Here is a 12560-nt window from a genome sequence, read left to right on the forward strand (position 1 = left end):
GACTTTTCTTATTGTAATCTCTGTCCCCGCTAATTTTCTCTTGCGGTTAAAGCTCTCCGCTCATTTTAAGTATAAGACAAACTTCACAATTATTGGACGATATTTCATAGCACCTGATAATCTTCGTCCCACTTAATGGCAATGGCCCCTGTTAATGTGCGCTTTACTTATTCCAGTGCCTAATTTCGTACCTCGTGTAACCACACACAAGGTAAGTGATTTATGTCTCGAAAGTGTATCCCGTTTTATATCGAAATTAGTCGGTCCTGTCGATATTAGTTTAACGGATATCCTTGCTACATCGCTGTATGAATAACATCTGTAAAAGATACGAGATTTAAATCCTCGACGCTTGTGTTTGTCAGACGGTGAAGAATTGATGCTGGTTGTACGTCATAAATGGTGGTGTTGAACTGGTTTTGTGAATCGAAGTGATAATGTGCGTGTCAACAGTAGTATCCATTATAACGACCAGTACTTGATTTGTTTTAGATTTCATACCAATTCTCATTTGTGGCAACCCTGTTGTTAAAATTAAGAGGCGAACCAAATGTTTGACTAGCACTTTCTCTGTATTGCACAAATTACGTGTTTGTTGCTTTCTTTTAATTCATTAGCTTAATGCGAAGTAGTAACTTGGATTCGTAGGGCATCCTTGATAGTATTTCCAAATGAAAAGCAGTGGCATAGCATCATTGTATTAACTGATAGCAAAGCGAAACTTTCTTAGTGGTGCCTGTTCAGCGTATCGTTAATCATGTGAACTGAACTGGTTGAAGGTTAAAAGTGGGAGAATTTACGAATTATGTGATGACTTCTCTGACGGAATCTGTAAAATGTGCTATGGAATAAGTATGAAAACTTGAAATAAAATTTTAATTACATCTTATATTGTTTTAGGATTAAAGTGTGAAGTCCCAATGCCTTTAGTATGGATTCATCCTTCGTTTCATTTAGCCCCAAAAGAAAACTAAAGAAACACGTGCATAGCAGTGAGTATAAAATTTATTTCCTTGTACATTTTCGTTAGTGCATATGTGTAATAACTGTTCATGTCTATTTGCTTTACAGAGATTACCAAATTGTCACTGAGACACGCTAATAGAGGCCAGGATAAGAAAGCCAATGCCTTACGTAAAAATAAATCCCCTCAGAGATGTGATCGTCTACAACAGACGCCTCCTTTTACCAGGATTAGTAATTTGTCGACAGATGATATTCACCGTAAACATTTTGGTAAAACATATTTGGACGCAGAGGATGACGTTTCTCTCAAAGAAACTAAAATGGAAGTCGCCAAGACAAGCTTGCCGAATGAGGAAGACCATACTCTTCCCTTTGACCCATCTAGGAGGGTTAGTGCGTCTCAGTGTACTTGCAGTGTCAAAGTAGATAACAAGACTAGAATCAGCGAAGACGTAGAAAGCCCTAAGGTAAAGATTGAAGTGAGGACGCCAGCCAGTGTTTCCAGATGCAATAGTACTATAGTGATATCTGAGACTAGCTCTGACGAGTCCAATTCAGTTGCGGCGGGAAAGCCTAAGAAAACTTCTACTCAGAATGTAAACATTGTTATCAGTGAGTCTGATAGTGAATCTGAAAGTTCTTCCGAAAGTGCAAACTCTCTCAAGAAAAGTGTCTTATCTCGTAATGCAACCAGTACAGTATTACGTGCCAATGATTCATCTGATAAACAATCTGAAATTGAAAAATGGTTGCAGAACGTTTCTCCCACATGCAAGAATAATTTTCTTGGATCCCGGGAAGAACATGTGATACTCCACAGGAATGAAGTTAATGATCCACAAAAGAGGTATGTAGCCTATGAGTATTTCTTTCCTTCTGATTTTCTTCGTGTAAAAATTATCCACTGTACGATCATTTTTACAGTGTTTAGGACAAATGAATGCAGATGTCCATGTGTGCCGCTTAGATATCCCCTATACTTCGGCCATGAGCAGTTATTTTGCTGCCCAAGTAGCAAAACTTGTGTACTACTTTTGATGTCTCATTTCCTCAACATTGCCTTCTTTATTTTGGCTACGTTCCAGTACACTAGTTTCGCTTTTGTTAGTGTTCATCTTCTATCCTTTGAAGACTTTGTCCACTCCATTCAGCTGTTCTTTGCCATCTGACAAAACTAAGCCATGGCTAACATTAAGTTTTCGTTCCTTCTCAAAGTTTTTCTTTGGTTTCCTTATTGCGTGCTCAGTGCAGAAATTGAAGATTACTCGGGATACGCTACAACCCTGTCTCTAGTTTCTCAACCACTGCTTCCGTTTCATGCCCATTGACTCCTAGAAGTTCTGTAGTGTCATATCGTCTATCTCATCTTTCTATAATATTGCCCTAAAGTTTGTTTTCCTTATACAGGGTGTTACAAAAAGGTATGGCCAAACTTTCAGGAAACATTCCTCACACACAAATAGAGAAAAGATGTTATGTGGACATGTGTCTGGAAACGCTTAAATTTCCATGTTAGAGCTCATTTTAGTTTGTTCTTGCACCTACGCTCAATTGAGCACGTTATCATGATTTCATACAGGGATACTCTACCTGTGCTGCTAGAACATGTACCTTTACAAATACGACACATGTGGTTCATGCACGATGGAGCTCCTGTACATTTCAGTCGAAGTGTTCGTACGCTTCTCAACAACAGATCCGTTGACCGATGGATTGGTAGAGGTGGACCAATTCCATGGCCTCCACGCTCTCCTGACCTCAACCCTCTTCACTTTCATTATGGGGGCATTTGAAAGCTCTTGTCTACGCAACACCGGTACCAAATGTAGAGACTCTTCGTGCTCGTATTGTGGACGGCTGTGATACAATACGCCATTCTCCAGGGCTGCATCAGGGATTCCATGCGACGGAGGGTGGATGCATGTATCCTCGCTAACGGAGGACATTTTGAACATTTCATGTAACAATGTGTTTGAAGTCACGCTGGTACGTTCTGTTGCTGTGTGTTTCCATTCCATGATTAATGTGATTTGAGGATAAGTAATAAAATGAGCTCTAACATAGAAAGTAAGCGTTTCTGGACACATGTCCACATAACGTACTTTCTTTCTTTGTGTGTGAGGAATGTTTCCTGAAAGTTTGGCCGTACCTTTTTGTTGTTGTGGTGGTGGTGGTGGTGGTGGTGGTGGTGGTCTTCAGTCCTGAGACTGGTTTGATGCAGCTCTCCATGCTACCCTATCCTGTGCAAGTTTCTTAATCTCCCAGTACCTACTGCAACCTACATCCTTCTGAATCTGCTTAGTGTATTCATCTCTTGGTCTCCCTCTATGATTTTTACCCTCCACGCTGCCCTCCAATGCTAAATTTGTGATCGCTTGATGCCTCAGAACATGTCCTACCAACTGGTCCCTTCTTCTAGTCAATTTGTGCCACAAACTCCTCTTCTCCCCAATTCTATTCAATACCTCCTCATTAGTTATGTGATCTACCCATCTAATCTTCTGTAGCACCACATTTCGAAAGCTTCTATTCTCTTCCTGTCCAAACTATTTATCGTCCATGTTTCACTTCCATACATGGCTACACTCCATACAAATACTTTCAGAAACAACTTCCTGTCACTTAAATCAATACTCGATGTTAACAAATTTTTCTTTTTCAGAAACGCTTTCCTTGGCATCTCCAGTCTACGTTTTTTATCCTCTCTACTTCGACCATCATTAGTTATTTTGCTCCCCAAATAGCAAAACTCCTTTACTACTTTAAGTGTCTCATTTCCTAATCTAATTCCCTCAGCATCACCCGACTTAATTCGGCTACATTCCATTGCCCTCGTTTTGCTTTTGTTGATGTTCATCTTGTACCCTCCTTTCAAGACACTATCGATTCTGTACAACTGCTCTTTCAAGTCCTTTGCTGTCTCTGACAGAATTACAATGTCATCGGCGAACCTCAAAGTTTTTATTTCTTCTCCATCGATTTTAATACCTACTCAGATTTTTTTCTTTTGTTTCCTTTACTGCTTGCTCAATATACAGATTGAATAACATTGGGGAGAGGCTACAACCCTGTCTCACTCCCTTCCCAACCACTGCTTCCCTTTCATGCCCCTCGACCTTTTTGTAACACCCTGTATATACCTCCCATCTTTCAGCTACGCCTTCTTTGCTTAGATTTGACATGTAATCTGAGCTCATAGTATACATACAGGTGTTTGTCTTCTCCAAAGAGTCTATTGAGGTAGTGCAGTGGTTAGCACATTGAACTTGCATTTGGGAGGATGATGATTAAAGTTCCAATCCAACCTTCCAGACTAAGGTTTTCTGCGATTTCCCTAAGTGACTAAGGCGAATGCCAGGATTGGCCCTTTTAAAGGGTCTGGCTAATTTCGTTCCTCATCCTTCCACAGTCTGAGCTTGAGTTCTGTGTCTAATGACCTTGTCAATTGTATGTTATACACTAATGGGTTTAGTGTTGTAGGATTGCCGGATCCAATGATGTACACTACACCAATGACTGCATCCAAAGAGCTTGGAAAACTAAGGTGTTGATGATCAACTTGGTTGATAATTGCTACATTAACATCCTCCCCTCCCTAGATTGGGGAGACAAATATTAGGTCATACATGTAAGGGAAGCACCTGGGGGGGGGGGGGGGGGGTTGGAGGTTAAACAGAAACAATACATGGGTCATTCCATGTCAGTTCAACCAGAGGCTCCAGCTCATAGTCTCAGATTTGACTCAAATTCAGTACACTAATTCTGCCATGTGTGGAACACTCGTGTACAAAGTATTAGTTTCCCCTGCCAATTAGTTCCAGAATTATGACTTGTGGAAGAAGGTTGTGTGGCTCGGAAATTGCAACTCGCATCTGGCAATCTATCTTCAGACCCAAATTAGTCTTAATAACTTTGGAACTATTCCACATAGACCAGTGAAATTTTTACAACCCAGTAATATCCATTTAGAGAACACACTACATGAATCGAAACACCAACAACATATTTCTGAGGGAAAATAAAAAATTACAAAATGTGATTAAAAAAATGTAATATGTTAAAAGATACATATTGTAGGTGCCCTCTATGCCAAATATAGGCTAATTCACTCAAAAGGGTATAAATTTTTTTGTGGTAAGAACTCATCATGCCCATATCAGTCACAAAAACTGAGTTACATGCACACGAAAATACAAAAATTTGAAAAATTACCTGAAAAACATCAATTTTTGATGTGTGGTAGCACAAAACGGACAAATGGTATCCAAGCCAAATTTCACACACTGCATAAGTTGACCATAATGATATATATCCCAAAATTTCAGCATGTTATTGCTAGACATTTTTCGTACAATGGAAGTTGACAGATGTATTTGGTGATGTGGCCATTGTTCCACAACACAATTTTGTAAAAACATATCGGAAACTGTTCTGCCTCTTCTTATCCTCTCCCACAACTGTTTACTCACAAAGCAACAGCATATTGACAGATTAACACAACCTATCATTCATGTTTACTGCACCTTAACTGCTAAAAACCAGTCGATTGTGCTTCAAACAGAAGTTCTCCCACACTTTAGTTACTGTACTCTGTACATTGAGTGGCAAATTGTACTGTCTTCTTGACTGGAACTGTCATAACAATATGTTCAAAAGGAATCCAACACCTGTCTGCCAAACGTGGCCAATAAAATGATCTTGCTGGTGCCATGAAGTTCACACATACATCACCTTCCGCTTCACGGCACTATTGCAACACATCCTAAGTACCATTTGTCATCATAAACAGCAATAACATAGCAACCTGGTTGTATGTTGCTGCTTTTGCTTCTGAATTCTGAGTCAGACACACTGTGCATGAACCTATAGTTATAACTGGACAGTCTGCTCATCTGCACATTGTCAGAGTCTGCTGGAGAGAAGTGATGATGGCTCCTTGTGCCTGCAACAGTTTTAATGTGTTCTAGTCTGCTTTTTAGCAACTCTTCAACTGATTTCACCTCATATTTCGAAACATAGAATGATTGTATGCCAGAGATATTTTTCTGTACCCAGGTAAATAATTGAAGAGGTGTTAGAATGTGACCTTCTGTAGGGTGCTGCAGACTAGCTCGTAATGTCCTGCGCTTAATGGTAGCACCAATACCATCCATCACATACATTTTTACCATGACTTGTTGCGAAAAAATTCCATTGTGCGTGAATCTGAAAATCATGGCAATGCATGCATAAATTTTGGAGATTTTTACAGTTTTTGTACTGACTAGCTGCCCCATCACTGAAGTATTTCACAAAATGTATGTCAGGCAGCTTGTTTTTCACATATGCCATGACAGTGCGAATGTGGGCATGAACTGCAGTGGCATCATGAATTAAACAGTCACTAAAAATGCATAGGTTCATGACAGACACATCACCTGATTCACCTCTATAGTAAATCGCAAATGGCTGGAGAGTTGCTTGACTGTTGTCCCATTGATACCCTTGGATGGCATCTTGAACTATAAATGCATAATTTTCAGAAAAGTCTAGTATTACTATAATTTCATCTTTTTTTCAAATTATCCATGCAAAACTGGAGATAATCCAATTGTGCTGTTGCTGTGAAGCTGTGTGTGGTCAGTTTGTCCGTTTTTTGACAACACATTTCAACAAAATCTTCCACTGTACTTTGCATTGTTTAAAGACTTGTGCGATCCATGTGTGTCCATTGTTTATAAGAAACAAGTTCGTCATTCATAAGGAGTTCACCATACAGTTTGTTATTCATGTGTTCTGCAAGATTTGCCTTACCAGGGCACTTTTCACACCTGTGTACCATGCAGTGGTAGGAACTGACGTCACACACTAGCAGCTTCATTGCAGCTTTGTAATCCAGAACAGAATCCTTTATAGCAGCAAACATCAGCTTAGCATTTTGATGGGTCTCACATACACAAACATTGTGTGTGCCCCTTTCACTTACAGGCACAACCCATTTTGGCCGAAAATTGAAAAAAGATGATAAACCTGCTTTGGTATTGGGATAATTTTCCTCGAATTCTACAAATAGTTCTGATATTATTCGGCTGTAGTCATTATTTTCATAAAACTCCGACACTAGCACCTTATTTCTGAACTCAATTGCTTACCCTGATTGCTGAAGTTGTGGAAGCACTCCTTGGGTTGCTTTTATTTTCCTAGCTTGCTTTACCATATAGGCCTATGTAGAAACATTGAATTCCTTTGCAGTGTAGTCAGTAGACCAGCTGGAAGGTGCAAGGGTAAGAATAGCTACTTTTTTCTGGAGTGTGGATATGGCACATTTTTCTTTCAAATCATGCACAAATTTGTCCAAATCGGAGCATTTCTGGCATGATTTCTGTTCCTTTGGAGCAGATAGTGCTTCCTCTTCCACAATTAGTGTGTCAGCTATTTTGTGTTTTAATTCCATTTGGGCTTCTTGTAGTTTTCTTCTACCATAGCAGAGCCTCTCTCTTTTCCCAACTTTGTGTCTTCATGGGAGGCAAACCAAGAGCAGTCACTGAAGTATTTAATTGCTCATCCGCTGTGGTTGTAGGTGGCTGATACTCTTAATCACTGTCATGTAAATTATCAGAATATTCTTCATTTTTTAGCAGTGTAACACACCTGGAACATAACTTTTGTCCTGGTTTCATGTTAAGTCCCATGCACTGATTCACTTTCAATACTGATTTTATATCAGTTTCTCTGAGGCTACGCTTCACTATCTTCTTATGGATCCAAAATGGAACGAAACAACTTCTTTATAGGAAAGTATACTTATCCGGAAACACTTTCGTATTATGATAACAAACATTAAAGTTTCCTGGAACTGTCTTCTTGTGCCCACAGGGTGTATCCCAGATTTCCATAGCAACAAATCTTGGTCCAATTCATCCAGATCGTACATTACAAAGCAAATGCCACATTTTGTTCCATATGTTTTATGACATTCAGATGCTTGTGCTCTACCAATACTGCAACTTGTTTGAACAAAAGCACCACTAGTACACTCTTCTGCCTCCATACTGACTTTCCACAACAGTACTGACCAGTCTGAACTAGAATCTTAAAAAACATGAGTAACCTGTAATTGTTGCTTGTTTCCTTTGTTGTTCCTGCCTAACAATGACTCATTCTGTCCTGAAAACTACCATTTTTTAACTTTCTGTTGCCTAATAGTTCCCAACAATTCTAGATCTACATTTATACTTCGCAAGCCACCAAACGGTGTGGCGGAGGGCACTTTATGCGCCACTGTCAATACCTCCCTTTTCTGTTCCAGTTGCGTATGGTTCGCGGAAAGAACGACTGCTGGAAAGCCTCTGTGCGCGCTCGAATCTCTCTGATTTTACATTCGTGATCTCCTTGGGAGGTATAAGTAGGGGGAAGCAATATATTCGATACCTCATCCAGAAACACACCCTCTCGAAACCTGGACAGCAAGCTGCACTGCAATGCAGAGTGCCGCTCTTGCAGAGTCTGCCACTCGAGTTTGCTAAACATCTCCGTAACGCTATCACGCTTAACAAATAACCCTGTGACGGAACGTGCTGCTCTTCTTTGGATCTTCTCTATCTCCTCCATCAACCCAATCTGGTACGGATCCCACACTGATGAGCAATACTCAAGTATAGGTCAAATGAGTGTTTTGTAAGCCACCTCCTTTGTTGATGGACTAAATTTTCTAATGACTCTCCCAATGAATCTCAACCTGGTACCTGCCTTACCAACAATTAATTTTATATGATCATTCCACTTCAAATCGTTCTGCACGCATACTCCCAGATATTTTACAGAAGTAACTGCTACCAGTGTTTGTTCCGTTATCATATAATCGTACAATAAAGGATCCTTCTATGTATTCACAATACATTACATTTGTCTATGTTAAGGGTCAGTTGCCACTCCCTGCACCAAGTGCCTATCCGCTGCAGATCTTCCTGCATTTCGTTACAATTTTCTAATTGCTGCAGCTTTATCTGAAACAAGCTGTCTGCATCATCACTATTACTTGCTAAATTGTGTTAAAAGAAACGTAACCAAATACATCTCTATCAACTTTTATTGTACACAAATGCCTTGCAATAACAATTTTAAATTTTGCCACATATTATATTGTGGTCTACTTATGCAGTGTTTGAAATTTGGCTTGGATATCACTTGTCCCTTTTGTGCTACCACACTTAGAAAATCCATGTTTTTCAGGTAATTTTTCAAATATTTGTATTTTCATGTGCATGTAATTCTGTTTGTGTGACTGATATGGGCATGATGAGTTCTGTGTGTGTTTAGGCCACATTAAGCTTACCACAAAAAATGTATACCCTTTTTGAGTGAACTATATTTGGCGCCTACAATATGTAACTTTTAACGTATTACATTTTTTTAATCACATTTTGGAATTTTTTATTTTCCCTCAGAAATATGTTGTTGTTTTGATTCATAGTGTGTTCTCTAAGTGGATGTTACAGAGTAGCAAAAATTTCACTGGTCTGTGCGAAATAGTTCTAAAGTTATTGAGACCTGAAGTTGGAGCTGAAGATAGATTGCCAAATGCTGGTTGCAATTTCCGGGTCACGCCACCTTCTTTCACAAGCCATGATTCTGGAACTAATTGGCAGGGGAACTTAAAATTTTGTACATGAGTGTTCCACACTTGGTAGCATTGGTGTGCTAAATTTCAGCCAAATCTGAGACTCTCAGCTGGAACATTTTCTCAAATTGGTTGAACTAACATGGAATGACCCACATGACATTACTAAATGAAGTTCTCGAGCCAGTGAGGAGGGGCGGATGGTCCTGCTCGATTGGGCGAATCCTCATACAGCAGTGGAGGAATCCAGTGAGGGGGCGGTGGATTGTGAGGAGCCAGGGTAGTGAACCTGAATGCCTGTTGAGGTTGAAGGGTCGGTACCAACAGGCTAGGGGATAGACTGGAGAAGGTGAATGTGGATCAAGTTGTCATTGGGAAGCTGGCTTGTTTGTAGAAAACAATCACGTTATGAGGATACACAGCAAAAAACACTGTAGAATTACAGATGAAACCAGTGTTGACATTAACTACCAAACTAAATCCTAACAGGGGAGACGCAAGGGGCTGCCTGTAGGAGAGGGAGTCATCACACAAATCACTCTGTAGGGTGATGTCACATGCACCTGTAGCACTGTCACAAGGCTGGGAGTAGGTAACATCACAAGAGCAGGAATGGTCGTCACTCACCCGCAAACCACGCGAGGTGGGGGCTGACTTGATGGAGTGTCAAGCAGTTCTTCTAGAGCCCACGCCGGTTTGAGGCGGCAGAGAGATACGGTTTGAGGTGTACCGTTAATGAGCACTTTGAACATGTTGTTGTGCTGCAAGATGACTTTGTGTGGGCCAGAGTATGGAGGGCTCAGTGCGACGGTGTCATCGCGCACCGTGATGCGAGTGCACACCGCTAAGTTTTGGTGCAGGAATATGGGGGGAAGTAAGTGCAGCTGAGGAGGGGCCACACAAATGTTAGCGATTAGCTGCTTAACATGCCCGACGAAGGTTGAATCGCAGATTTGATCCAGAGGGAGTGAAGGCTCGACTAACTCTGCTGGGAGTGTGAGGGGTTCTCCGTATAATACTTCCACCAGAGATGCGCCAAGGTATTCTTTGTATGCTGCCCGAACACCTAACATTACCCACGGTAGGGTGTCGGCCCACTTGCCTTCATGGCAGATCAGTGAAGCTTTAAACTTCAGTGCCAGCATTTGACAGACCCATTGCTCTGAGCATGGTATGCTGTTGTTCTAAGTTGTTTCACCCCGCACAGTTCACAAAGCTGCCAGAAGAGGGTGGACTCAAACTGGTGACCCTGATCAGAGGTGATAGAAGCTGGACAGCCAAAGTGCGAGATCCACAATAATAAAAGGGCTGGGGCCACCGTGTCGGCTGTAATAGTAGTGAGGGTATATCTGTCAATGGCGTCTGTATATAATGGAAGGAGCCCGGGGGGGGGGGGGGGGGCGGGCTACGATGTGTGTGTGTGTGTGTGTGTGTGTGTGTGTGTGTGTGTGTGTGTGTGTGTGTGTGTGTGTGTGTGTGTGTTGCTTGTAAGCACACCCTTGCTTACAAGCAACACACACACACACACACACACACACACACACACACACACACACACACACACTCGCACCCAACTGCGGCATTGTTTTATCACCCTGGGTCAAACGAAATGTTCGGATACCAGAAGTGCGATGGTGCATATGCCAGGGTGTGCCAAGTCATTAATACTATTAAAAATGTCCCAGCGGAGAGGTGCAGGAATCACCAGGCGTATGCGTCCTGTTGAAATATTGCACCAGATGGGTGACAAGAAACCGGAAAGTGTCTAACTCAAGTTCGAGTCCTGTTTTAGTATCAGAGTGCAATGCGGTGTAAATGGCAAATAGTTCCCAGTCGAAGGTCGACCATTTGCATGGGGAAGTGGACAGTTTGTGGGAGAAAAATCTGAGTGGCTGTAAAACAGAACCCATAGTTTGCTGAAGTACCGCCCCAACTGCTGTATCACTTCTGTCTGTAGTAAGAGAGATTGGAGCGTGAGGGATGGGGTGAGCAAGTGTAACAACCGTCTGTAAGGCTGACTAGAGGTTGTCAAGTGCACGTCGCATGTCTGGAGTCAACATGACTGCCCAAGACCCTGAAGTCTTTTTGCTTGCAAGAGTGTTCATCAGTGGGGTTTCTATTTTGGCAGTTTGGGAAAATTGTTTGCGGTAGTAATTTATAGTTCCTAGGAAGCAGCAGAGGCCCTTGAAAGTCTTTGGGCAAAGGCACCGTACTAATAGCCTCGACCCGTTCTGGTACAGGGCGGACACAGCTGTCAGAAACCATGTGGCACAGAAAAGTGACACTAGTGTGGCAGAGTTGTGACTTAGCATTGTTTACCGCAACACCGTTTGCTTGTAAGAGGGACCTCATAATTAAGTGGATTTCATGTTCGTCGAGTGAGGAAGAAAAAAATTAACAAGTCGTCCAGGTACACATACACAAAGTCCAGTTTTCCAACCAATGAGTCAATGAATCGTTGCCATGTCTGTGCGGCATTTTTAAGGCCGAAAGGCGTAAAAAGATACTAGAACAATCTGAACAGCATGATGGCAGTTTTTTCGATGTCTTTGGATGCCATTGGCAGTTGGTGGTACACCTTGTGACAGTCATTTGCACTGAAAATTTGTGCTCCATGCAGTTGGGAAGTAAAATTGTGAGTATTAGAGACGGGATAGTTATCTAAAATTATTCTGTTGTTAATCGCTCAATAATCTCCGCAGAGAGAGAAAGTGTTGTCTTTCTTAGGTACCAAATGAATGGGCAACGACAACTACTAGAAGGGTGAATAGTCTAAAAGTTCCTGAATAATCGCTTTGGCATGTTTGTTTTTCTGGTTTTAAACACCTAGCCTTTGCAAGCAGCAGTGGACTTTCCATGGTATTGATGCTATGGACAGTACCCTTGTTGATCCCAAACACTGACGTGGATGATGGACCCGCACCTGATGAAGTATGTCTAACCTGTAATGCATATGTTTGTGTGTCTCGGGCAGGCAGATCAGCATCAGTGATGG

At 41.5% G+C, this 12560-nt stretch overlaps 1 protein-coding gene across 1 annotated transcript in view; it reads left to right on the forward strand.

The window, feature by feature from the left end:
• The first annotated feature begins 316 nt into the window (after positions 1-316).
• Positions 317-12560, forward strand: part of LOC126199196 (germ cell nuclear acidic protein-like) — an 86989-nt gene continuing 74745 nt past the window's right edge. Inside the window, exons 1-3 of the mRNA XM_049935976.1 lie at positions 317-439; positions 901-992; positions 1072-1813. Of these exons, the coding sequence (XP_049791933.1) occupies positions 932-992; positions 1072-1813 (803 nt within the window). The 5' untranslated portion in view covers positions 317-439; positions 901-931. The remainder of the gene's footprint in view (positions 440-900; positions 993-1071; positions 1814-12560) is intronic.

Source organism: Schistocerca nitens, chromosome 8, assembly GCF_023898315.1.
Source record: "Schistocerca nitens isolate TAMUIC-IGC-003100 chromosome 8, iqSchNite1.1, whole genome shotgun sequence".
Taxonomy (NCBI): Eukaryota; Metazoa; Arthropoda; class Insecta; order Orthoptera; family Acrididae; genus Schistocerca; species Schistocerca nitens.